This window comes from Haliaeetus albicilla, chromosome 27 (genome assembly GCF_947461875.1).
Source record: "Haliaeetus albicilla chromosome 27, bHalAlb1.1, whole genome shotgun sequence".
Classification (NCBI taxonomy): Eukaryota; Metazoa; Chordata; class Aves; order Accipitriformes; family Accipitridae; genus Haliaeetus; species Haliaeetus albicilla.
This window is the reverse complement of record NC_091509.1, coordinates 19,756,310-19,782,586: the sequence shown is the minus strand read 5'-3', so window position 1 is coordinate 19,782,586 and position 26,277 is coordinate 19,756,310. Positions and strand designations below refer to the sequence as shown.

Below are 26,277 nucleotides of genomic sequence, written 5' to 3'. Positions count from 1 at the left end.
TAAGGCCTGGGGTACCAAGCTAAAAGGAAAACACAAGTGTTCCACAAAGTGTGAACATACTATTCTCTCCTGTCAAAATCGCTACACCTTATGAATGTTATTTAAGGAGAAAGCTATTCAACTTCTTGGGTGCGAAAACATTAGCGTCCTTCTCTCCAATTCCGACATTTAAACACCCTAAAGGAGTTCTGCAAAGTAACCTTTCCCTTTGGATCTTGACCACAGCAATGTTATGCTTTAATGTGGGTACATTCAGATGAGAGTTTCAAGTATCTTCCACGAGAATTACTAATTATACAACTGAAGTAAAAAACTACTTCTTAAAGAATTTATTAATTCCTACAGCTTAAAAGATTTCATTTAAGCCTTGCTATCTACCCTACATACTATTTAACAGATGCATAAAACAAAACTCCATGCAACCCCTACACAGAGTGAATTTAATCAGTAACAGAAGAGATGGTTTTGAACTGGTTGTCCAATCCCAAGCGTAAGGAAACTCTTTATCGTAAGGTACTGTATAAAAGCAGTGAAAGTTAAGAAAAAACACAAGCTTATTATTGTCATTTATTTTAAAAACCTTATTCAAAATATTAAGTGATACAAGTCCAAATATGATAAAAATTACTGCAAGAAAAGAGTTTTGGGATATTTTGTTTGTGCTTTACTTCTTGTGGTTATGAAAAGAATGCATTTAACAGTAGGATTTAGAACTTTTAGCACTTCATTTGTAAGATAGTATCATGCCTTCAGACTCCTCATGCCAACAGCCGTAAAGTTATTTTTTCAAAATGTTACGTAACTACTTGAATACCAAGTCATTAATAATGGGGTTCTGATCCACTGTTATTTACATATTTATCAGTTTGAAAACTAAATCATAAACAGAATGTACAGAAAACTAAGATTTTATATTTTACAACTCATGAGAACATAAATAATGGAAGTACAAAAGACAAGGTAAAAAAAAAAACCACAAAACAAAAAACTACTGTACCAGTAACTTGATTTACACTAATGCATAAACGTTTGTCAAAAATTAGAGTGCGCTGTCCACAGACTGGCAGCCCCACACACCATTACTTTCATCTGCCTGTTACCTGGGTCAGAATAACAACAAAATAAATTATTCTTACATTTTCAGGCCTCTCCCATTTATAGTATAATAAACCACATAACTGTTTCCCAACTGTCTTAAAATTCAACAGAAAGCTTTGATGTATTGAAAGCCTCTCAAGTATCTATATTTCAGTAAGATTATTCAACAAGGCTTATTTTCCATTCAGTAATTACAAAGATAATGAAATAGTCATAAATACCATTAGAGGAAAAAAAAGAACAGTCAAGAAGCTGCATACCTTCACAAAGATCTTGAACATTTTAAGGAAATATATGGTATATAACTTCTGAAATAAAATGGGCTATACGTAATTATTTTTAAATCACTTACTGCATGAACCCATACGGAAATTATGAAGTTGCCATGTTAGCTATTCTGCCTAAAATAGGATCAAATTATGCAACAAGAAAACAGAACAAAAAAAAAAAATCCAAGATGAAAGATTTGCAGCACTAGGATTTAAGCATAGAAAAAAGTAATTATATTTTAAGTTTGCAATATAGTGGGATTTATGAGCCATAAAAGTGATTAGCAAAGAGATCGTTAATTTGATTTAGTGATGCCAAAGTCATTAATTTATTAGACCTAAAATATTTTATGCTTATTTTTTGTATTACCACTATTAAGACTGCTCCAGACAGAAGGGATGATGCTTAATGAATGGAAAGAGCACTAATTATTAAACTCTGTATCTTTATAGTTGATATAAAACCTGACCAAAGTCGCAAACAGATGTACCATGCCCTTGATCTTCCATGAGATTTAATCTCAAAAACATCCAGGTCAAAGAGAATACATCTCATTTCAGTACAAGCAGCGTATTTCAAATACCTGAATATCATTACACGACTAGGCAGGCAAAGAGTGATAAGTTCAACAAACGCAAATCACAGTGCTTTCAAAATACATAGTCATTAGTTATTTTCAGGGAAGGCATCGCTTCATTAACATTTTGATCTAAACGATGATATTCCACTGTCCTAGAACACAGGCCATCCCTCCATCTTCGGCTCTGGACCAATAAGAAGATCTGAAAGAAAAAGCAGCCAACTTAAGTAATGCTATGGAGACATTTTGGTTTTGATAGACAGTTTAACAGTTCTATTGATATCACAGTTCTACCCCTTGATCCTGGCAATGGCATTACTGTTGCTATAAAACACTACACTAGTAGTCAGCCATTTCCATACTGTCCTTGCCATCAAGTCACTTACTGGCACAACTCAGTTGCAGTTTGGCAAAAACACGGCATTCAACACATAACTCTTCTAGTAAAGATATGTGCATAGCTTCACATAGCATATACAGGCTATTAAACTATCCCCAGATGGTGACATTTGTTCATGTATTCATCTTACCTATTCTGGCATTTCACCCTTGTTAAAAATAATTGTATTACTGGTGCTGAAACAAAGGCAACAGAAGCAGCAATGGTGTAATTTGATAAAATGTTTCTGCACTGCAGCTCAGTGCCTCCTTCAGCAATATCAGCAGAGCAGTTAAAGAAGCTATATGATAAATCAAAGCACTCAAGTAATCAGATTTTTAAATGTCTATTATCTTCACCCTATTTCGCCTTGCTTCTTACTGACATCCTCTAAGAATCCACTGTACCAGACAGGGCAACTATACTGGCAAAAGGGGAAATGGGATGGTGTAAGGGGGCACAGGGAAAGAAAAAGGAGAACCTAAACCAACTTGACTGCTGTCTCACACAAATACATGCCACTACCTATGTACTTAAAGTACTACTGTATTTTCTGTTCCCAAAATTATTTCTAAGTGCTAAAAAGTAGTATCAACAGCTAGCTTTTCAAAGGACACTACAAGCATTACTTCACCTATGTAGCAAAGACAACACATTTTTTTATCACTTACTTGAACTTCCCTCAAAAGTTAAATTTTCAAATGTAAGAAACATTCTTCAACATTTTCCCCTATAAAGATTTGGCAAACCACATTCCAGATATGCCATTGCACTGTAAAACAGAACTTTTAGGGTTTTTTTTAGCTGCGTTCTTTTCAGAGTCCCCCAAGCTGACCAAATCAGTGTTCTCTACAAGGATAAACACTAGATTTTCCTCATATCCAAAAACTAACCTATGATTTAGTTGCAAATTTGTGCATGCATCTGTACTGGGTCTGGCTGGGCTGGTGTTAATTTTCTATGCTAGCAATATATTTGAAATAACACTCATCAGGCTACTTTTGAGATGCAGAGAATTAGTTTGCACTGAAGAAATAGTTACCTGAAAACTTGAGCTTCCCTGTGTAAAACCGGAAAGAGTGTTAAACATTTCCTAAAAATTTGCAGTTAAGCCCTCAGAATATCTATGATACAAAGACCACCTTAAAGTGAATACTTATTACAAGGACTGTCAGTTATAACAAGAACATTCCCACACCATTTGGGATTAAACCTTCCTTAATTTGCTGTTTATAACCCTGTAGAGAAACGAAATCAGTTAATGAATCACCTTCACTCAATTTGGCTCAGGTCTCATTTATAGAACTCATGCTGTACACTGCCATTGCCCATGACTGAACTGATTGATTACTGATGTTATCAATTAACTGATTTTCTAATCTAAAATGTTTGACTCGAGTTCATTTTCATTGTGCAGACAAAAATTACAGTAATGATCTGCATATTAGCATCACAGCAAGACAAGTGGTCAAAGATTTCATTCTCCAAAAAGCTAAGTTTCTCTTATTAAAAAAGTGTGCAAAGCAATGCAACTTCATTTTAAATACTAAAGCTGTTTCTCTCAACCTTTCACAGCACACCTACCTTCCTCTTATTGTGATAGGTGACATATACAACAGCTACTAAGAAGGCAACTACAACCAGATGAAAAAAGAAATGGCTGTCTTCTTCTTCTTCCAACCCCGTGACAGAAACATCTTTTATCTTCTCATCAAGGGTCTTGATCTCCTCATTGTAATTACTAATGGTGTCAGAGTCATCATCTTCTGGTATCTCTAGGAGGTCTGGGTTGTATCTGGAATTCGATGTCACTTCATAAGGACCATAGTCATCTCCTCCATCTGATTCCATAGTTTCTTTTATGATGGGTGGTGAACTATTTAGTGTGTCTTTCAAATCTGTTAGAAGATCCTCTTCCTCAATTTTAGTATCTTCAGAAGCATCAACATCCATTTGAGATACTGGACTAGCAGTCACCGTACGAGAGAGAACATATGGCGGAGAATCACCTTTTGCTGTAGATGGTTTTACTGCAGTCACCGAATTGATTTTAGCTGTTGTTGGGAACGCCTCTTTTTTTATTGGGCTTGCCTCTTTTTTTGTCGGGGTTATACTCTGCAAGCTGTCTGTCAAATTTTGGGATCTACTTAGTGTTTCATTCTCACTTTTAGAAGAAATATTCTTCTGAAGCATCTCCACTTTCGCAGAATCTGAGAAAAGGATGAGAAACAGTCAAGGTTAAGCACAAGGCACTAACTTCTCTTGTGAAACTTCAGCTATAAAGGAAAATTATTGCAAGGTATTTACTTTATAGACAAGTAATCATATGATGAACAGGGCATATTTCACTCTGCAAACTTTTTAGAATTCATATGCAGAAATACACACTCCTGTACTTTGGCAACTTCAAAAGAGAAGTCTTGAGTGGGACAGGAATTAAAGCCTGGAAACACATGCTTTCCAGATTAGCATGCCAAAGTGTCCCTGAAAAATTTAGTATGCGTATTTTCCAGACTTAGAACTTCAGAGACATGTCCTCCCTCCCTCTGTGGATTTATGATGTCTTGTAGAATCATATAGGATTAGTATTTTCCCCATCATCAAACTCTTTCTCCCACATAATTTGCTGAGGTCTACGGAGGAAGAAGTTCTCAGTAAAGCTTATCCTGCAGTTAAAAGTTTTTAATCTTTCACCACTGCATATTTTACCAACAAAAAGAGAGAACGTGCTGCGATACCTCCTTCAGTCAGGACACAAGCTCCTAGCATCTCTTCCCAGGCACTTATTTTTATTAGATTTGCAGACACAGAAAAAGATTTCCAACCTTATGTTAACTCAAATGAAACTAGCAAACCACAGCTTAAAAAACAAAGCTGAAGGACAGACAATCTGACTGCATATGCTCCTGCAGGAAAGCCTTTTGTCGGCAGCAAATTATTATAATGAAGTAAGCCAGCAACAGCACCACGTAACAGTGCACCCTTAGGCAAATTCATAATCTCTCCAATGCTAGGATGGCTTTACAGAACTACATAAAACACAAGCTGAGCATTAAAACCACATGCAGGGCCCATCATCCCTTTTCTCAATCCAATGGAAGGTAAAAAAAGATGCAGAGGGAGTTCATAAACAGCCAATGGGTTTTTAATCCTAAAAAAAAAAATAGAAAAGAGCAAACTCCTAATGTTTACAGCATGTCACTTCCAGATTCAAATCAGGAGGCACCTTAAAAATGAAGAACACATTTTAGACTTTCCGTACACATCATAATTTAAATAGTGGGACAATACTTGCCTTGTATTTTGGCATGCCAAACTACTTTTTAGTTTTTCTATTTTAAAAAAGTAACAATACTTTCATTAAGCACTCCCAAGGACCTCCCTGGTTCACTGGAAAGTTACAGATTCTAGAAATGAGCATTCAAGCAACTGCTTGTGTCAAATTACTCCTAAGTAAAATATTATACAGGGGACACTGAATCATGTTATTCATGAAATGTGTATTTACAGAGGATCAGTTACACAGACTTCTTGTTTACGTGGTACACCTTCCCAGTATGAATTACTCTTTAACTGTAAAACAGAGAAGACTCAACTAATCCCACATGAACTAGACATTATGGTGCCTCTCTGCTGAAGTTCAAAGCCAACTACTTTACATTTAACACACTTACTGTTGCTGAAGAAACTACTAGTCTGAATTATCGTATCAACATTAACTTGTTCAGTTCTTGTACAGGACAAGTTTAGGGAATTCCTATCTCCCCTCAGGAGTCAAGCCAGCTAATTACATACATGGAGATAAATATGATGAAAGGCAGCTGCAAGACAGTTTCATATTTATAGCTAGTTGGCATGTTATGAGTGAGGCAGGTAGACCTTACCGCAACCCTCACCAAACAGACAAAAAGTACAGCTAAATTGTTTGAAATATAAACAAGCATGTTTTTCCTACAGAACTACACTGCATGTATCCTTACACTTCAAAATATTCTTAAACTCATTTTAACATGAAAGTTTTAGAAGGATATATGCTTAAACACAAGGGACTCCCACCAGCTAATGCTGCAGCTTCAGACTGAGAAAGAATAATTTCCTATTATTCCTAAAAGAAGTTATTTTTTGTTTTAATAGGAGTGGCAAGTTCAGCAACTACACCACAATTATTTATGACATCTACCCAAAACTATCTGGCATTATAAACGGTGGTTGCACTGTTTACAGTTACACAACACTGTCAGGTGATACTAGACACAGTGCCTGGACTCCAGAAATGCCTCAGCTTGAGAAATAGATATTAATGTCCAATCACAGTGACAGAACTAGCAACACAGTCCTCTTAGTAAACACTGTACATAAAAACATCTGACGGGGTCAAAATTCACTTCCAGGAAAACTTACTTTTTAGAAAACAAGTTGTTCCATGATTTTGAAGTTAAAAACTCTTGGTTTCCTACAGGTTTCTGTCCCACATCCTGAACCTTTTCCTTCATTACTAGACCAGGTGAGGGGCACCACAAGTAGAGCTGGTTTGAATATACTGACTGACAAGCAAGAAAAGAACTGCCAGCTCAAAACACCCCCCTTCATTTCCTTCATTTCCCTTTCTCTTCACTGCCCAACCAACAGTGCATCTAAAACAAAGAGGAATTCACTGCACTTGAAATATGTATTTCTTATTAGCATTTGCTTGCAGTTGGTTTGTAGGTTGAGGGCAAGTGGTAGAAAGAAAACGGACATAACTTAGGAGTCAACTTGCAGAATAACATCAACTTATTTTCGGGGGGGGGGGGGGCTAAAAACAGGCACCTAACTAGAATAACTAGAACAAAATATTAAATCGGATGAGCGAAGCAGACAGTTAAACCGATCTTCGTAGCAATAAAACAAGGTCAACACCCGCCGAGGCAGCAGCACTTGACAGGCCCACGTTCCCCCCCAGCGCTCGCTCTCTCAGAAAATGAAGAGAAAACCCGACCGAGGCCGGTTCCCGGGCCCGAGGCCGGTTCCCGGGCCCGAGGCCGGTTCCCGGGCCCGAGGCCGGTTCCCGGGCCCGAGGCCGGTTCCCGGGCCCGGGCGCCCCCAGCCTCGCCTCACCGGCAGCCCCCGCGGGCAGGGCGGCCTACCGGCGTGCGAGGGCGGCAGAGGAGCCCCGCCGGCGGCCCCGGAGACCTTTAGGCCCAATAAAGCGCTGAAGACGAGTCCGGTGTAAGACCGGCGGGGCGGCCGCGCAAGCGCCCACAGCAGCCCGCCCGCCCACCGACCGGGGCCCGTCCCGTCCTCCGCCGTGCTCACCGGACTCGTCCTCGCCGCGGATCGCCAGGGCCCACCCGCAGAGCAGCAAGAGGCAGAGAGCGCGGCCCGCCGGGACGCCCCTTTCGCCGGCGGCCGCCATCTTCCCGGGCACCCTCCACCGACGTGGCGATGGCACCGCCCCCCCCCACCCACCCCGGGCGCCGCCGGGGAAGCGGCCGCGCATGCGCCTGGGCGGGAAGGCGGGAGGGCGGCGCGCAGGGGCTGAGGGGAGCGCGGCGGGGCACGGGGCTGCCCGCGGCTGCGCTCAGGGGTCCGGTAGCCGTGGGAGCTGCCGGCGCCTGAGGGAGCGGGCTGGGCAGGCGGGGAGCGGCGAGGTGGAAGCGTGTCCAGCCCTCCCCTGACAGAAAATAGGGGTTTTCCTTCTCCTTCCTTCAGTCGGAGGTTGATGTTAGGGGTTGGAGCCTCCCCACAAAGTCCCTGTCCCGGGAAACTGCTCACCAGCGTCCGCATGCGTGTGGGGCGGTTTTGTCAGAATTAAGGTAGTTTTATGGGAGAATGTTTTCCCGTTCTCACCGCAAGTGAGGCATTCCTGAGAGAAGCCTTGAAGCTGATCGCGGGAGAAAAAAATTTCCAAAACACAGATGCCTCAAGCATGAGAAAAGCAAGAGCAAGGAGCCCAAAGGCTCATGGGGATGCTGAGAGAACACAGGACGTGTGCAGCCGACAGGAACGTAAATTAATTTTGAGCGTTTGCCATGGTACTGCAAGCTGGCTGCATGTGGTTTGTTTCAATCAGTGAAGTCTGGAAGATGGACCGCTTCTCCCAGGCCGTGTTAGGTTAAATATTTGAGACAAGGCATACTAGGAAGTACTCCGGAATAGCTCGTGATAAGGGGGAAGACAGCCGTCATTGCACAATTTGCGGGCTGTCGCTGAGGAGGATCTAGAGTCTCACGATGTCGTAACACCGTTGCCTCATCAGGCACATGCTCTTGCCATCTGCACACCACCCACGTCGATTGCTTATGTGTGAAAAAATACAAAGTCTTAATGAAAAGCCACTAAAGTTTATCCCAACTGATAACTGTTCCATTGCTCACACCTGTTTGTTCATAGGAAGGTAATTCAACTTAATGAATTCTGCAATGAAAGAAAGAGAAACAAGTCCACATGATCTTGTTTTCTCCATGACCTACACACATGCATATGTGCATTTGCCGGAGCTTAGCGAGCACTAAGAACAGCCATGTCTGCAACTTAAATCTACTAAGTATTTTCTGTTTGTGTGGCACAAAATATGCACTGAGATGTTGGCAGTCTGCTTCTGGAGCAAAGAATTAATACGGAATGGTTATCACAATTAATATAAAGACAAAGTAAAAGGTGACATTTCAATATTTTATTCAAGTTGGGTTTGGGTTTTTTATCCATTTTTAGTAGTGTCAAGTACAGCATTTTGGGGTCTAGTTCCACACAAAATGGAAGACTCTCTAAAAATGTACCCATTTAGTTGCTAAAAAAAAGTGGTAATAAAACAAAAGTCCATTTTAAATTTAGTGATGCAACTATGTGATTGCAGTTACAAAGACTCTTCCCTGATTATGGCCCTGTCTTACAAGCTTTCCAGTCAGTGCAAGGGAAAGGAACCACAACACAGGACAGGTAGTATTGGCTGAGTCACATCAAACATCCTCTGCAACGGACTTATACAAGGTGGACAACCTAAACCATTCTGGAGACAGCTGTAGGTGTAAGATAACCAGATCAGATAAACCATTCATGAAATACCTATCTAAATAAAAATTTTTTAAAATCCCTTTTTCAGACAAGTTTGCACATTCCATCGTGAATTGAAACCTTAAGTGTCGGAACATTTTGCTTGCAGAATTAACAGTACAATATAGTGGTCTGCGATTCTTAAATGTCTCGAGTTTTTATACCACATCAATATATTCCTTGTGCAGTCGACACGTTAGTAAAGGTAATCAATACCTTCCTACTTCCTATCATGTGGCAGCTGACAGATGTGATGGGCAATAACATTAAAAAAAAAAAGCCTGGAATTAGGGGGGGGGGGGGTTATGCTTTTGTCTCCATTTCTGTAACAACATCATTTTTAAAGCTTAGCTGTCTTTAACCAGGACTAGCAGGACTGATACTTAGCAATACTTGCATCCCAGACATAAAACATTGAAAGGTACACTATATTCTGAAGGTAGCTATGCTGTATTTTCAAATTAGTGATTGTAGAATCACTCCTTATGCTTCAAATTCCAATCCTAGACCAAGTTTGTGACCACCTGCGTTGACGTTCTTGCCATCCAACAAAGCTGACAATGTCAGTTTGATACCTGCAAAATAGAGAAAAGTGAGAGAAGAGACCAACTGTTAAAACTTGGAATGAGGTTTACGTTCAGTGCGTCTGTGTTACTGCTTTAATTTGGGCATCTAGGTTAACGTAATTTGGCAGCTAGCCTTGTAAGGACTGGGCATTTTAAAACAATTTGCAGATAAGAAATCTTTCTGAATTTTGAAAGTTACAATAAACCACGGTGATAGATTCTGCTTTTTATCACTCCAAGTAATTAAAGCTCTGAGTCAGTTCACTGCTGCTGGTCTACTGATTAATCTAATTTTAGAGTCCGGTATTATGAAAAATTGGGACCTTGATACATACCCACCTTTCTAAACCACTTTAAAATCTAGGTGTGAAAAGGCCCTAGCCCTGTCTACTATAATATCTCATGTCAATCTGCTTGGTATTCTGGCAGCAGATTTATTAGACTACATTAAAACCAATTTCACAGCAGTAAGATTGTCCTCTTCCTGGACCAGGGGACTTTCAGAAAGTCACATTTTCAAGCAAAATAAACTCAGTAATAGGAAGCCTCTGAAAGTACTGAAAATGCATTTACTTGTCTGTGAAACACCTAATTGTAGATGTATTTTGTGTCAACATAAAAGTATCTGACTGGTCAGTGGAGGGCAGTCTGTAATAATTCTGCTTCCAATAGACATCCAAAATTAACAGAGCAGTCCCTGGAAAAGTTCATCACTGGCTTGCCAAGCAGAACAGCAGTCTTACAAAACCAATCACATTTTGTCACAAAAAGCCCTCAGATATTTCAAGATTAAAATACCACTTTATTGATTCTGAATTCCTTCTGCATAGACTTACCTGGCTTTAAAGTCTGAGTGTATCCTAATCCAATCAGACTGGAGTTGTTCACTTTAGCCTTAAAAGAAAAAAAATACCATATGTAAATAATTCAGTATATTTCTTCAAAGTCCTTCCTGCTTGAAAATTAAGTAATACCTTTTAAGCAGGTAAAGGATTTCATGTTTTAAATCATAAAAAACCCTAGAGTTAATTTTGCTGTAACTTAAATCCTAAATCTCAACAAATCTACAGTCACTATAGAAAATAATGTTTTTATTAACATAGTTTTTAACTTTTTCAAGACTGACACGAAAAAAAATCTCAGAATAGCACCCAATAATACGATAAAACTGTGTCATTCTGTGTCACTTCAAGGAAAATCCAATAGTTCTGCTCTCATGCTGCCAAACCCAAGACAAATGGATATATGCACCAACTATACAGCATAGGACTGCATCAAAACCGTACTTCACTGATATAAAGGTTGCTTCACATTTCCATTACAACAGCCTATTTTCAAATGCTTATAAATGTACATGCATAGCACTCACAGAAAAAGAGGCATCTGGGTCAATCTGATACTTGGCTGCTATTCCAAAGCGAGTGTTGCTATTACCGGCTGTCCAAGCAAGATTCACAGCAGTTTCCAGTTTATCATTCACCTTCTGGTAAATGGAGCCGCCAAATTCCGTTCCATCATTCCTGGAAGGAATGCATTAGTCTAGTTTTAAACTGCACCCCAAAACAGTCATCTTTTTTTTCCAGTAAGACCTACATTTGTAGAACATTCACTCACACCTCATTTAACATCCCTATAACAACTAAGATAGAGACATTAGGCCAGACTGGTTCTGAAATCGTTTTTAAATGCTTAAATTCATTGACAGTTACTATATTTCAACAAACAACTTAGGAAACTGAAAAAAAAGCCATGACAATCTATCAGAAATAGACTAATGATGACAACTTCCAATTTTCCCTTCCCTCTAGATGGGAGTCTTTGTAGTAAAGAGATTTATTCTTCTCTGCGTATCTCTGAAATAATTATTGTCTCAGGCCTATGACTCCCTAGTGTGCCCCAATCACCAAACCTGAGCAGTCATCCTAACGCTGCCTTGTCAGCGTGCTTTTACCAGACACAGATGAACTGTATCAGAAGTGAAGATGCCAATTTAATATCCAAGCCTATCAGCTTTTGCAAGTGAATACCATTTGCAGTAGTCCTTACGGTACATCTGTACATAGATGTCTCTCCACTAGAAACTGAAATGAAACTAATTTTACTTTGCAGAGCACTGGCCAACAACTGAAGGATGACAGTCTTCTACCACCACTACAGAGTAGCACAACTTCCAATTACTACTGACACCAGCGTCACACAGGGAATAAAGCGTGGTAAATAAAATGCAAAACATTAGAGCATGCAGATCATAAAAACAAGAGCAAAAGACTTCTAAAAGCCTTGTACTCCTTGTAAACCAGTGAGCATCTGAATTTCCATTTTCACTCAATTTCTTAAAAGGGGATACAAGCGTATTGCACAAAATGGGCGTTAAACCACAGGAAAACCTCTGCAAATAAAACACTTATGATTACTTCTAAACTATGAAATAATCTGGTTCCAATTATTAGAGTATACCAAACCTCTAGTGATTAAAAAGGGGGAAATCTCTCCACTCTTACCCCCTTGGCCTGATGTTCCTGCTCATAACAATTGCACAAACAATTGCAGTGATATGCCTATTTAAAAGTTCAAGCAATAGCAGCAGCCTTTTAAATTGTTAGAGCAATTCTTCCAGAAAAACACTACAATACTTACTTCAGATAAGACTGAAGCTCACATATAACTGCATGTGCTTGGCTCTCAAGAAAAGGAGGGATTAAAAAGGACTGAGGAGAGCTGGTTATACAGGCAGATTTTGTGCAAGGTTCCCACACAGCTCTGTCTTGACCTGCAACATTAGGGGGGGGCGGTCTGAGCTATGCTTAAAAAATGAGGAAAGTCATATTTAAAACTAGAAATTATCCAGCCCTACCTCCCTTTAGTTATTATTAAAAAATAATAATAATTAAAAAGTCAACCCTCCTTTTAAGTCTAACAGAAATAATAACACTTTTCAGATGCAGATAAAAAAAACCACATTATCCCCCTATGAAAATGAATATATTAAGGCACCATTAAGGAAAGTAACTTGCTAAAGTCCCCAGCTGGTCTGTGAAACACCAGAAACAAAAGACGATGCTTCAAGCCCCACCTAGTTAAATTATCAGCTCTGCCACAGCGTCCCATGTGAAACACTGAACTGTCTAGAGATAACAACCGAGCAGGCTAGTGATGGGAGGTCCACACACACGTTTCTGGGACTATATAAAAACTCTGACACGTTTCAAAGCTGAAACACATCAAATACCTAAATAATCTATTAATATCAGCAAATCAGTTTTCTATTCATATCACACATTTATGGTTTTCCCTGTCAATTGGTAGAGTATGAATATTAAATAAACAAACTAGGCATCCTCCTGAAGCTGATCTATCATCCACATACAGTAACAGCAACCCAAGAAACAGACCCTTAGGAATCCAAGAAACAGTACAGTAAGATCTGAGCCCCTTCTGCTCTTATAAAGTTATCTTCTGCTGTTGCTTTAATTAAGAGTAATAATAATTACAGCATTTTATAGCAAAAGCCAATAATACAATGTTTTGAACTGCTACAGTATGACAAAGTTGAAAGTCATTGTGCTTGAAGGAGTAACTCCTATCTACTGAGCAGAGGGGGACCCCGCGTATTGCTTTGATTAAAGTTTTCTGCCCACATTTTTGTGCTTTGGCAATCCTTCAAACATACTGTCTGGGCTGTGAAGGTTCAATTGTTCTGTAAGGCAGTGTGAGCTTCCTAAATCAGATCTCTGCAACACAGCATGAAACAGAACAGAAAGCCTTTGAAGAAGCAGCTCCAGGAAGGCAGAACAGTTGTTCAGCCCCCAAAATGGGAACAGCCTGCAATAGCTCTGCTACATGCAAAATATCCAATTACCCAAGGGAATGCTAAAGGGGGGGCTGGGGGAATGGATTAGGGATTGCCTAATCTTAAAAAAATGTCTTCCCCAAAGGCATAAATTGCTTTTTTAAGAGGAACAGGAGACAGAGAAATTAAGGTTTTCATGGAATTTGGTCCTGGTTTCCCACTATTCATGCATTCAGAAAGGACAAATGCTTGTATGAATAGATTATTAGGAGATATACTACTAAAACAAATTTTTGCACCATATCCCTTTCAGTACTAAAACAAACCCAGTCCATATCTCCACCCATTTGTTCCCTTTTGCCTGTTCTTGTTCATCCTGATTAGCTCTTTCATCTACAGATCAAATCACCATTTGGTTTGATTTTGACATGTGCAAAAGGAAGACATTGCTTTTATTTCAACTTTCACAAAGAGTATTTTTATAACCCACTTGTTTTATTATTCCGCTAATAGATTCTAATAATCCGTATCTGTTAGAAAGACAGACACTGGATGCTTAGGTGCTCAGTGAGTTCCAGTTCCTTCCATCATGCACTCCCTCACCCACATAATTCAAAGAAAAGTTAATGCAGCTAAAAAAATGCAGTTTGCCATCTTAAACGAAGAAGTAATTTCAACTATACCATTCCCTCTTTCACCACTGCTGAAACTCTGTCCCTTTCATTGCTCTAGTAAGCAGCAAAATCCTTTCAAATTCCTTTTTAATGCCTGTCTGCCAATACTTACACATTAGTATGAAGCTGGAATTCATCAGTCTTGTAGCCAACAGCAAAGTTGCTCTGGGTTACTCTAGACTTCGTTGTCTCAAAAGTCATTTGGTAACCTGCCAGCCACCCCTCGTAGCCAACCACCAGGGCTCCACGTATTGAAGGACCAGCAATATCAAAATCCATGTCGCAGCCAATGTTGATGTGTTCCCTTTTGTACCCTGTCTTAACTTTAGCGCTCTTCTTCCTAAAGAGAAAAGAAAGAATCTCGTACCTTTGAAAAAGTACGCTCGTAGGTAGCAATTCAATCAAATCAGTTACTTTAACTCAGTTCAATAGTTCTTGAAGACAAAGTATACATACCTGGAGAGCCACATGTTATGTCATCTTCTTACCTTTCACATCTGCAAAACCCTAATTCAGCTACAGTGAATTATTTGCAATCAAGCAATAAAATGCAGTGTGGCACCCCAATAAGCACTTCTGGGCTGTGTTCTGAAAAGCAGCAGCACAATAAGCCAGACAGGAGGTGACAAAACCAAATCCTCATCCAACTAATCTGATGGTTTTGGAAGTTTGGTAGATGCAGGGAAGGAATGGGAAATGTAGCAGTTTACAGGTTTGCCACAGAAAGTCAATAGTAGTTGGCCTGTCTCAAACAAACAATTTTTAGACAATCCTAGTGAACTGGGTAATTTCATTTACTGTGACAGACGTCAAGAAATCACTACTTTGTCTCCAGCTTCCTGAGGGAAAGTCTCTGCTGCTAAGGAAGTAGGTTGCTTCAGTGGCTCTGACACCTTTTTTTCTCCTTTGGATGCTTTATGAAGTTTAATGGTTACAGCCATTAGAAAGGCTGCCAGGTAACACAGAAATAAACTTTCTCGAGTCACTTGTTTATTTTTATATTACTGGCCAGAGCAGTGTTTTCTCATGTGTCCTTAGATTGGTTTACATCAAGGGTGCTGACCCTCACAAGGCACGAGAGTTACATCTAATATATTCAGCTACTCTTACTTAAGATTTTTTTCTTCTCTTTTTACCTTACAAGCGTTTTCTGTCTTTGACCAAATCTTTTACTGATATCTTCCTGGAAAAGTCAGGCTAATTTGAAATTTCAAATCAACCTTTCACTTCAGCTAGCAAAAACATTCTCCAAGAACTGTTTCAATGCTGTATCAGACCCACATAGAGATTGCTCTCTTTTTTATTATGATTATTTCAGACTCAGGAATTTCTTGTGTTTTGCAAAATCAGAAATAAAGAGCAGGAGTGCCAAAAGCACTCAGCATTAGTTCATCTGCAACTTCTGTAAAAGTCAGCGGTACCTCTCCCACCAAAGTCAACAGGACAGGCTAACACGGAGCACTCCTAAAAATGACTTTCCCTGTTGAAAGATTCATCACAGCCAGTAAGTAAGGAAGGGGGAGAAGGTGTCTTATATTCAGACATAATGCATCCCTGTCAACCTAAACCAGGTCACACCAGGATTGAATCTCACTCCATTTATTCAAGTTATAATAGTCCTCCCACACAACAGTTATAACTCAGATACTATAGTGTCTGAGGTGCCTAAGAAATAGCTATAGACCTGTAACTTGTCATTCTCGTACAGGTTTTTTCTTCTTTATTTAAGATTCCTACCAGCTAAGAAATAATTATCAACAAACACTAGAGATTATTCTGGTTAACAAATACAAAAATATCTACTTAATGCAGAATTGGGAATGGACTGGAAGCAGTTTACAATGCAGGACACAATCTAGAAGACAGGGTGAAACCTCCACTGGGACTGTAACCCCGGCAGCCTGCAGTGCAGTGTACTGCTCTGGGAAGCTAATGTGCAGAATATTTTGACTCACTGGCAGCACTGCTTACAAAAAGATAATCAGGGGAAAAAAATAAACCAACATCTAGACCTACAGCTGCTGCTTAATCCCTCTGGCCCACATAAAACGTGGCATCCAATCGCCGTGTCAGAAATACTCATCCACCAACAAGGCGTGCTGTGGCCAGCAAGAATTCAGATGATAAATTCAGCTTGGGAGAAGAGCCCAATTACTGTGTCGACCTATTAGAGCCATGGCCAACTGGCTCCTGGAGCTTGTTAAGCTTTGCATTACAGCTGACTTGTTTAGGGCTTTTATTCAGACAGTAGCTCATCCTCTGACATGGCCAGAAATACACAACAGGAGTGCAAACAAAACCTTTTCTTCCCACCCCAATTCTGACTATAATTTTCAAGTTACTGTATTTAAAAGTGTGCTTGCTGTAGCTTAGGATTAAAAAGGGATTGTTAATACTAAGATTTAAATCAGATGTACATGACTTCATCACACACAGGCTGATTATTAACTGTCTCGATATCTTAGGACAGAAGGAGTAAAGAAGCAAGACAGTATTCTGGAAAACTAAAATAAAAAAATGCCTTTTTTTGACACTCAAGCTTACTCACTTCTTACCCAGTGTTAGGAGAGAAGGAGGAGTCAAAGGTCAGCTTCAGGCCACGTGCAAGCTGAACAGAAAAGAATTTCACTGGTTGGATTCATAATTAGAGATTGTCGTAAGTTAATTTTTAAATTGCATCTTTTGAGCCAAAAATTACCTGATCTTCAAGAGTAATCTCAGTGCCTAGTGTGTTGTCGGTGTTCCACTTTTCCGTGAACATCAATCCATATTCCACCCATTTGTATTTTGTTTCCAAACTACCACTAACTTTGCTTGTTTCTGAGTTTGCCGAACCTGAGCTTGTAAATTCCTAAAAGGAAAAAAAAAATTGTATATATACATTATATATATATATTTGCACGCAGGTAAATATTTATACTTGTAGAAGATATTAGTCATTATAATTTGGGATATTATTCAATACTGCAGACTTCTCAGAAGATTTAAGAACATGTTTGCTAGTCATTAATACCAACACACCCTGGCACCACAAAAAATTTCACTGTCAGGGAGAAAAAACACTGCATGCTAAGGGAATGGGTATCAGACAGGACTGCGGATAACCCATACCAGCAGCATAACACAGAATAAGGTGCTAGTCTGTACAAGGTGCATCTGTGAATCAGCATGCAAGTCTGCAAATGCTTCGTAGATAGGGTCTAAAGATTAGCTCCAATACACAGTTGCATTGCAACTATACTTGTTTAGTGACTGCTAAGAAAAAGAGCGTGCAGCGCATTCAGAAACCAGCATATTTCTGCTCGTTCAATCCGGGAAGACAGAAGGGAAGCACTGACACTTCCTCCGAGCACAGGCCGTGGCGATGGCCTCAAATAGCAACACAATTTTCACAGTAAGCAATTAGCATGGCTGCAAAGGAGCCCTTCACTGTATCTTCTACTCTAATTTGTGCACAGTCTCGTATATTATACAAAAATTATAAATGCAGAGTAACTTGCAAGGTTATAATATATCTGAAAAATGGTAAGGGGAGGGTAAGGGATTCTACTTTTAAAAAGAAATATAGACTAAACACAAGAACACTGCAATGTTTTGGATTTCAATATCTTTCCAAACTCACCAGTCCATTTTCAGATTTTGTTTTCAAATCAAGTTTTATTAAGCCAAAACCTAGAAGATGAGTAAAAAGTATGAGTTATATATATGTTAATTTGAAAAACATTTCTGATTTATTTTGTAAAACTCCCTTCTAAATCTCCTGTGAACTATTAAAAAAATAAACCAAGGGTACAGTTATCAAACTATGTGTTTTTATGAAGCAGATTATGCACCGCGTACTCACTTCAGATAGCACTCAACTGATTGATTAATCCTACTGACCTCAGCAATATAATCAGGACCAAATTAGGTAATAATGTCTTTATTCATACTAAGCAGCAGCATTTTGTTCGTAAGAAAACTACTGGCATCAATGATCCTATTCATCATACAAGGAAACAGTCAAAATACAACCCACAATTTTCTTTCAAAACAGAGAACAGTCCTACAGGCAACAGGAAGAATTTTGTCAAAAAAAAAGTAAGTTACCCTCCCTTTCTAGACAGCAAGGGCAATGTGAAGCTATGATGGAAAATTCTCTGGATTCTAATGGAAATTATTGGAATATTTATCAGAAAAAAAGTAATACAATCCCAACAGTTTCAGGAATCAGGTAGGCAGCAAAAGACCAAATTTATTTTGGCTTTATTTACCATATCCCTTGGTGAAAACATCTCTGGCGGATTTACCCAGATCAGCATAAGCAGGTGGAACAGCCATTTTCTGGGGAAAAAAAAAAAAAAAAGAAAGGGGAAATTACAGTGTTCAGAAACTTATTTCATTCATTTACGCAACAAGAAACTTAAGCCCATTTCAGCCAGTTTTATTTTCTATCCACCACCTATCAATTAAGTACAGCCTGAAGAAAGTAGCTATAGCAAACAGTGTGATTTGATTTTGCTCATTAGCCAGCAGAAGCAATTACCATGCATTTGCCACCGAGGATGAGAAACAGGCTGCAGAACAAATATATATTAAAAAATATATATTAAATATATATTAATATATATTTTAAAAAAGATAAACTGTCTGTGCCTTTCCGAAGACTTCACTGTTGTTGTCTTATCAGTATAACTGCATGAATGAACAACTTCTTTTTTTTAAAACCATTTCTTGGAAACATTTTTCCTGTTACTTGCAACGGATCTATGCATTCTGATGCAAAGCATTAGGGCCCCAAGTCATCCACTCAGGAAATCTAACTAGGACAAGCATCTAGCATCAGGAGCATCTCTCTCCCCCTAATTCAGAGCAGCAAACGGATAGCACGTTAGCAAAATCGACAACTGGTCATTCTTCTGCTTCAGTTTTCTTTGACTTTGCTACTGCTGTTAATGGGTTAAGATGTCTCCTTAGACACTGACCTTTAAGTGTTTTTCTGTTCATCAACTGGGAAAAAAATGAGCTTGCTGAGAAAAATTAAGACTGAAGGGATGCTACACTGAGAAGTCAGGCAGTCAGGAGGGTAGGCACAACCCCACTTCAGCAGCCAAATGCCGCCTAGAGAGCTCTCTGCAAAGGCTGGAGCGAGGCACCAGCCCAACACTGTGGACACTGCAGGGGCAGCTTTCTCCATCACGTTTTGTTTGGTAAGGATGCCCACGTCGCCATGTAGGTCCTCACTTTCCCACCTTCAGCAGGCCCTGACCATTCTTAGTTCAGTGGCCTCCTGCAAGAGATGTGAATGCATCCCATTTTCTCTGCCACTGAGAAAACTGTCGCATCACATATGGAGGAGGAAATAGGATCCTGAGAGGAACAAACCAACCAAATCTACTTTCTTATCCAAGTACAGTAATTTGTTCTAGGGGAGCGAAGTCAAACAGTCTGAAATGGTGTACACCTTCTGTCTTTATAGACAAGATTTTGTAATTTTAAAAAAGCAAAGGAGATAAATCATACTTATAAAGCTGGTCCTCTCAATACCAGATGTTGCAATAAAATTCCATATTCCCAAACTTTCTGGTTATACAAAAGCAATAAGCAGTTTATTACACAAGCATGCAAATGTTTAAAAAAAATTGCCTGCCAATCCTTACTCCAGACTATTCAACGTTAGTAGAAAAGTATTCCTTTAAACCACAAACAAAACAGCTAGCTCTGAACATGAGAGGTGCTGTTAATAGGCTTTCTGGCTGTAGACTTGGATGCAGGTCTCTGGGCAAGCACACCACCCCACGAATATCAGATAGGGAGTTTCAGCAGTCACTCAGCACCTCAAGCACTCCATCCAACAAGTTGTTGCCTGTTAAAGCAGGATAGTGCTATTGCATAAATGAAGAATCCCTATCCTAGAGGGAACAAAACAGATCTGGTAGCTAAATAAAAGCAAAGTCTTCTCAGAACATATATAAAGTAGGATACAAGGGTGCATACTATGATGTAGCTTCAGTTGCAGAGACTACCTGGATGCATGTCATCTCTTTCCAGTTGTAGTTCAGTAATAGGACGCAGCCCCAAATGCATAAGCAGCTAAACAGTTAAATTTTAAAAAAGGAAAAAGAAAAAATCTATATTCCAAAGCAGTTTTAGCTGCTTCTATGAGACCTAAATGTGTGTCTCCGTTTTTTTGTGCAAACATGAAAGCAGGGCTTTAATGTTTATATACAAAACCAGCCTTTAAAAAAGAAAAAAGAAAAAAAAAAATATATGCACAAAAAAAACCCCAAACCAAGCATTAACAGATAGATTTCTTTAAGTAATTCCTCTGCTCCTTGTTAAAGTCACTAGAAGCAGAGTACAATGCCCTGCTTGGAGATCATACCTTAAGGTCAGAGCTAAGGCAGCACTCAGGAGACGGGTGGCAGGATTCACTAAGGGCTGTACGTGTTCAGAAAGTGCTTCTTCCCTGCCAGAGCAACCCAGTCTCATGAGACCCTCTGATGGGTATTTCCATTTAGCATCATCAAAAATTAAAAATGTTAAAAATCCTACACTTGAAAATCAAATAAGCATTGGTTTGGATAATGCACTGCTCTGCCAGCTGCACTTTGGAATCTACCAAATCTATTTTACCAACAGTCCCTTTGAGTCACTTCATAAAACCAAAATATTTTCTTGAAAACTGAATGCTGTGTGCTTTTGGTTTGGATTTTGTAGGTTATGTTTTTTCCCTCCTCCAAGCCATGAAGCCAAGTTTTGCTCCCACTGGTGTTTGTGTATTTCTCCATTGGATGTGGTCAGGCTCGTCGTCTGGATGAGCTGTGACAGGCTGCTCCACTGCTGCAGTCTGGGCTGTGGCTGCAGGACAGTGGGAGACGTCGAGATCTCCACTTAGGCAATTACTATAATTAAGGGACAATATTGAAAGCCAAATCCCTGCCGGTCGTAAGGCAAATCATGTAATGCACCCAGAGCAAGGTGTTTAAAATTGCTGAGCGTGAAAAACACTACGAGCTAGGTACGTGGTAGTTAACCTTGCTGTTGTCAGCAAGAACAAAAATAATTATTTCTGTTTGCACTGACTAATCGGAAGCCTCTTTTTTAACAGATGGAAAACAAAACTGATTACATCCTGTGTGAGTGCAGGTTGTAAGACAAGCATGCTTAACAGGGATTCAAACTCTTAAAGGATCAAGGAATGGCCATGGCCAAGTGCCCTTGCTTTTCACCAGTGGGATTCCAGCACATTAACTCAGATTAGGTTAGAGCTGAAATGAATTCATTGCTTTTATCTGTGTCCAACCATGCAAATAGCTCAGAGTGACTGTGCACCTCAACTCCTGCACAAAGCAGGCCAAGTAGAATACATATAATGTGTTCTAAGTAGGAAAATATTTTTTCTTGAGTAGGAAATACCATAGCACGAGTCATGACTGAAGAAAATCTGAACTGAGGAGTTATCTCCAAGAGCTGCTGTGAGGACCACCGCCACGAGCGCCTGATTTATAACTGCCACAGGGAGAAAATAGGAAGCTTCCTCTGGAGCTGCAGGACCCAAGAGCCAGCCCTAGTGAAGATTTCATTAAAGACGAAGCACTTTCAGCAGGCCAAATCTGTGTATTTTCCAGTGTCACAGATGGCAAAGTTTTCATCCTACGATGCAGTTCTGGGCAATTAAATCAAAATCAGCCCAATAGGCAGCAAAACCCTGGGGTACCCTTGGCAAATGTAAGGACTGGCTGCAACCAAAGAAAAACTCATCTCTGCTTGATAACTCTCTTATGTGCTTCAGTTAAAGCTGCCCTACAGACTTACCAACTTTATGATATTTACCTGAGGGGGAATAGCAACCTAAAAATTTAAGATAAGAATAAAATTAATTATAAGAATAAAATTCCCATGAAGACAATGGGAATCTATTGGATTCAAGGCTAAGAAAATAAAAAGGTTGGATTTAACCTTACCCTAGCCACATTTTCCCCTCATAAATTTGAACTCTTGTACCATTTCTTGATGATAACAGTAGTTCTAAACATTTCAGGTCCCCGTCTCCACAAGCGGTACCCCTGAAAAGATAGTAAGCGCAGAGCTGATGCGTAACAGCTGCCAGGGACACATCCCACCTGCGTTGTGAGCTGAGAGGGACAGACAGCATCGGGTTATGAGACCAGGTACAGTCTGTCTGCATGAGGAAAAAAGCACACTAGGGTCTCTTGCCTCAAGATCAAAAAAACCCTGATTTATTTCTCATTTATCTCCTTCATTAAAGGAAAAATTATTCCTTGGTATGAAGCAACTTCTAAGCACCTTTCTGGACCCCCAGCCTGTGCAGTGTCATTTCCCAACCAACACATGTTGTATCAATAAATAGGCCACAAAGGACGGTGCTTTTGCTCTCGGGCAGAACAGGGCCCAGCTCTCTCCGCACGCCACAGCAGGCTGGCCGGAGTCACCAGCTCCGCGCAGCACCGGTGTCCCTGTCCCACCGTCCGACATCCCGGGCTGCCAGGTGAGCACGGTGCTGGCTCCACAGTTTGGGTTTTATGGTCCAGATCTCAAATCCATTCAAGTCATGACTACGGTCTGCTTTGAATCAGGTTCAGAAGGCCTAATTGTGCAGAGGTTTAAAAATACGCTTAACTGTAAACACATGAGTAGTCCCACTGAGGTCAAACATCAAGTTCGGCACATTCAAAAGTCTTCTGAGAAGCCAGTATAAGCACGTGATTTGTAAACACTCTGCATTATGGGACACAATACTTAACAACACTTTTTGCCCCAACTTGCTACTGTGCCGACGTTGTATAATCCATGCACCATTATGACTCAAAATTTAAGACTCAGGAGTCCACAGTTTCTTTCATGCAGGTATTAGTAAACCCATGCAGCGTCCCTCTGACACTCGTAGGATCACAGCCTTCCTACCGCAGCTTTGCTTTTGAACTACATACATGATGGAGCAGATTTAGGTTTCAGAGATTGGTTTATGCGGTATCTCTGTAGCCCAATAAACACAGGAGAACAGAGGAGATAAACCCCTGAAAAGCAAATGTAAATATTATTATTTAGTCTATATTAATATTTATGGAATTAAAGAAAGAAAGAGCCTGCTCTTAATTGTATGGGTATAAATGAAGAACGACAACATTGTACAGCAACCCCTTATTAAACTATCACATAGAAGTAACAACTAAACAAAGTTGGGGGATATTGCAGCCTGCCATAGCTACTGTAGTTACTAAAACCGCAAGAACAAAGAACCACATACCTTATACGTTAAATTAGACATTCGGGTTAACTATCTGTTCCTTTCAAACACCTGCAGAGGAGGAGACGAGCAGCGCTGCTGTCCCACCCCGTGCCACCAGCACGGCGCAGGGGCAAGGCTGGCGCACGCCCCGGCAAAGCGCTCAAGAAGGCACACATCCCTCGCTCCCGGCCCCGTTGCGGGAACACCCAGTGCCAGATCAATGGGGATGACTAACGAAAAGGGCATTTTGTCTTCCAGCGTCATTTGACAGCTCGCTCTCCTCGCACAGAAGAGGAGCATCCACCGCACCGGAGCTCGGGCTACGGAGCCGGTGGATGGGGCTTTCTCTACCTGCAGAAGATGCCAAAGCCAGGAGGGCCTGCGCTGTCTTCCCCGACTGCATCCCGCAGGGAGCCGGGGGCTGGGGACATCGCTCCTGCTGCTATGGCAACCGACGGCGGCATCCCACGCACCATCACACCCCCCCACACCACCCGAAACGTGGGCAGGAAGAAAAGGTACAGACCGTGGATCAGCGTAAACCCTCAATGGAGAGTGCTGGGAGGAGGGATTGTTCTAGGATGTCTTTTCAATAGTGCAAAAGCCCTTTTTCGAAGGAATTCTGACAAAATTTCAGAGCTGAAACGCCATGAGACAGGTGATTATTCAACCATCCACGGCACCGAACCAAACAAACTGCAACCCGCTTCTGATCCTCACTAGACCACCCCAGAAACAAGATGGGATCTGTTTCAGTGGGTATCACTATAAATATTCCCCAGAGACACAACCCTGCGTCGGTCAGTAAGGATGAGTCAGCTCCGCTTCGTTTTCAGAAAATTTTGTTACTTTTTTTTTTTTTTTTAACAAATGCCCAAAGACTGAATGAGTCTTTCACCCTCCAGCCAGAGTTGTTCCCAGCCAGGGCTGTGACGAGGCAGAATGGAGGCACTCGCACCGCTGCTGCTGCAGCTGCACACCGCTCCCTGCTTGGTTCAGGAGGGGAAAACCGAGTCCTCCAGATTTTTAAACTGACATTATTCCTCCCCTGAGTAAAGAGCTATTTTTTGAGAATTAGCAGAATAAAAACGAAACAAAAATCAGCTTGACTGCTTGGGGTGGGGTTTGGGGTTTTGGTGCACATCGGGATGAATTTGCCAACCCGCAAAAAAGATGCCAGGGGCGTGGACGAGCGAGGTGGAAGGGACGTCAGCGCTACAACGGTGCTAAATCCGGGCAGGTGCGGCCGCCCGCGACCTTTGCTCCCCCGGGAACGTGCAAAACGATCCCCGCTTGCGGAAGCCAAGAAACCTTCACCCACCCACCTCCGTGGCCGAACGGCCTTTAAATCCCCATCACGGGACCAGCGTCCGGATGGACCCGTGCTCGACCTCCCGGGGAACAGCCGACGGCGTCGCGCGAAGACGGGCGCGTGTCGGCACCCGCTACCACCGCCGCCTCGCCGCCCTCCGTCACCCCCAAAAACAGGCCCTAATTTCATAACGCCCGGCATTACGTAAGAAAACAGTTATTCCCCTGCTCCAATTAAAAAAAAAAAAACAAACCAAAAACCTCCCGGGTTGCTACCGATATCCCCCCAGCTCCCACCCATCACCCGTAACCGGCTGCCGCGGATTTCCCCCCTCCCGGGGCTCGGAGGGGGCGACGCGGGGATGATCCCCGGGACCCCCGGGGGGACCCCAGCTCCCAGCCCTACCTGGCCCGGCAGCGGCAGCAGCCGCCTGCGTCCCGCTTTCCCCCCTCGGCCTCCTCCTCCTCCTCCTCCTCCTCCGGCAGCGGCTGCCCCTGCCCGGCGCCTCCCCGGGCTCTGCGGCGGCGGCGGCGGCTGCGTGACGGCGGGCGGGGACGGGACGGGACGGAACGGGCGGGAGGGGGCGGGCGGCGGGGCGGGACTTGCCGCCGTACCGGGAACCCGCTCCGTGGGAAACGGAGGGGAGGGAAGGGGATCCCGCTGCCGGGTACCGCTCTCCGAGAACGGCAACGGCACCGGCACCGGGAGATGCTCCCCCGAGATGTCAGCGGGACCCCCCCGGGGCGCAGCATCCCAGAGATGCACCGGTTGCAGCTACCGGGGGATCCGCAGTCTCCGGGACCGGGGAGCTCCGGGTAGCGGCATCCTCAGCTGTGGTGGGAACTCCCCACTTAGTTCGAATTAGTTAAATTAGAATTACCTAGAATTAGTCAAATCCTGCCTCCCCATCTAGTCAAAAATGCCCATTCCCGATATCCCTCTTTGAGCCAAGAGCGGCTGGAGAGAAGGAAAGGAGAGCCTGGGAGAGAGTTTTTGAGCAGGTGAAGGCATGTGTGATGGCGAGGGTCCGAAGGAGCTGTTGGAGGGATGGGGAGTTAGCGAGGCAGCAAGACTTCCCAGAGCGGGACCCGCCACGGGGCACAGAGATGCTCCGGTGAATTAGGGAGCTTCACATCTTTCCTGACTCCCGCTCGGACACATGAATCGGCCCTCACGGCTTACAGGGAAGCTGGGGCTGAGTCCAGAACAAAATTCTCCCGGTGACAAGAGGTCAGGTGGGGAGTGCTCCGCTATCGGAGAGAAACAGAGGCTGAAGCTGTGCTGCTTTCAGGAGGAGATACAAAACCGGTCCTCCGCTGTTGGAGGCTCCCGGAGAGCTCAGAG

The 26,277-nt window shown here is 41.8% G+C and overlaps 2 protein-coding genes across 4 annotated transcripts; both read right to left on the bottom strand.

The window, feature by feature from the left end:
• Nucleotides 1-554: 554 nt before the first annotated feature.
• Nucleotides 555-7,770, bottom strand: C27H5orf15 (chromosome 27 C5orf15 homolog). The gene is made up of 3 exons (XM_069772523.1): nucleotides 7,623-7,770; nucleotides 3,912-4,537; nucleotides 555-2,150 (listed from the first exon to the last, which is right to left on the bottom strand). The coding sequence occupies exons 1-3, from the start codon at nucleotides 7,720-7,722 to the stop codon at nucleotides 2,019-2,021; spliced, it is 858 nt and encodes a 285-aa protein (XP_069628624.1). The 5' UTR covers nucleotides 7,723-7,770; the 3' UTR covers nucleotides 555-2,018.
• A 1,197-nt stretch (nucleotides 7,771-8,967) lies between these two features.
• Nucleotides 8,968-25,480, bottom strand: VDAC1 (voltage dependent anion channel 1). Of its 3 annotated transcripts, XM_069772525.1 has the most exons (11): nucleotides 25,339-25,454; nucleotides 24,148-24,260; nucleotides 23,323-23,409; nucleotides 18,643-18,712; nucleotides 18,012-18,061; nucleotides 17,088-17,240; nucleotides 16,945-16,997; nucleotides 14,502-14,729; nucleotides 11,295-11,445; nucleotides 10,762-10,819; nucleotides 8,968-9,934 (listed from the first exon to the last, which is right to left on the bottom strand). In XM_069772525.1, exons 4-11 carry the CDS (start codon nucleotides 18,707-18,709, stop codon nucleotides 9,843-9,845), a joined length of 852 nt encoding a protein of 283 aa, XP_069628626.1. In that variant the 5' UTR covers nucleotides 18,710-18,712; nucleotides 23,323-23,409; nucleotides 24,148-24,260; nucleotides 25,339-25,454; the 3' UTR covers nucleotides 8,968-9,842. The 3 variants fall into 3 exon arrangements, with proteins under 3 accessions (XP_069628626.1, XP_069628627.1, XP_069628625.1); XM_069772526.1 differs by lacking the exon at nucleotides 23,323-23,409; XM_069772524.1 differs by lacking the exons at nucleotides 23,323-23,409; nucleotides 24,148-24,260 and having other exon boundaries at nucleotides 25,339-25,480.
• Between the last annotated feature and the right edge of the window lie 797 nt (nucleotides 25,481-26,277).

Bases quoted from the DNA above. Each gene is read 5' to 3' on its own strand.
- C27H5orf15 (XM_069772523.1), bottom strand. From the start codon at position 7,722: ATGGCGGCCGCCGGCGAAAGGGGCGTCCCGGCGGGCCGCGCTCTCTGC. The intron at 4,538-7,622 runs GTGAGCACGGCG...TCCTTTTCTCAG, and splicing joins CCGCGGCGAGGACGAGTCCG to ATTCTGCGAAAGTGGAGATG. The intron at 2,151-3,911 runs GTAGGTGTGCTG...TTTTTCTTTCAG, and splicing joins CCTATCACAATAAGAGGAAG to ATCTTCTTATTGGTCCAGAG.
- VDAC1 (XM_069772524.1), bottom strand. From the start codon at position 18,709: ATGGCTGTTCCACCTGCTTATGCTGATCTGGGTAAATCCGCCAGAGAT. The intron at 14,730-16,944 runs GTAAGAAGTGAG...TTTTCTCTTTAG, and splicing joins TCCTTCTCTCCTAACACTGG to GAAGAAGAGCGCTAAAGTTA. The intron at 11,446-14,501 runs GTAAGTATTGGC...CATTCCTTCCAG, and splicing joins TTCCAGCTTCATACTAATGT to GAATGATGGAACGGAATTTG.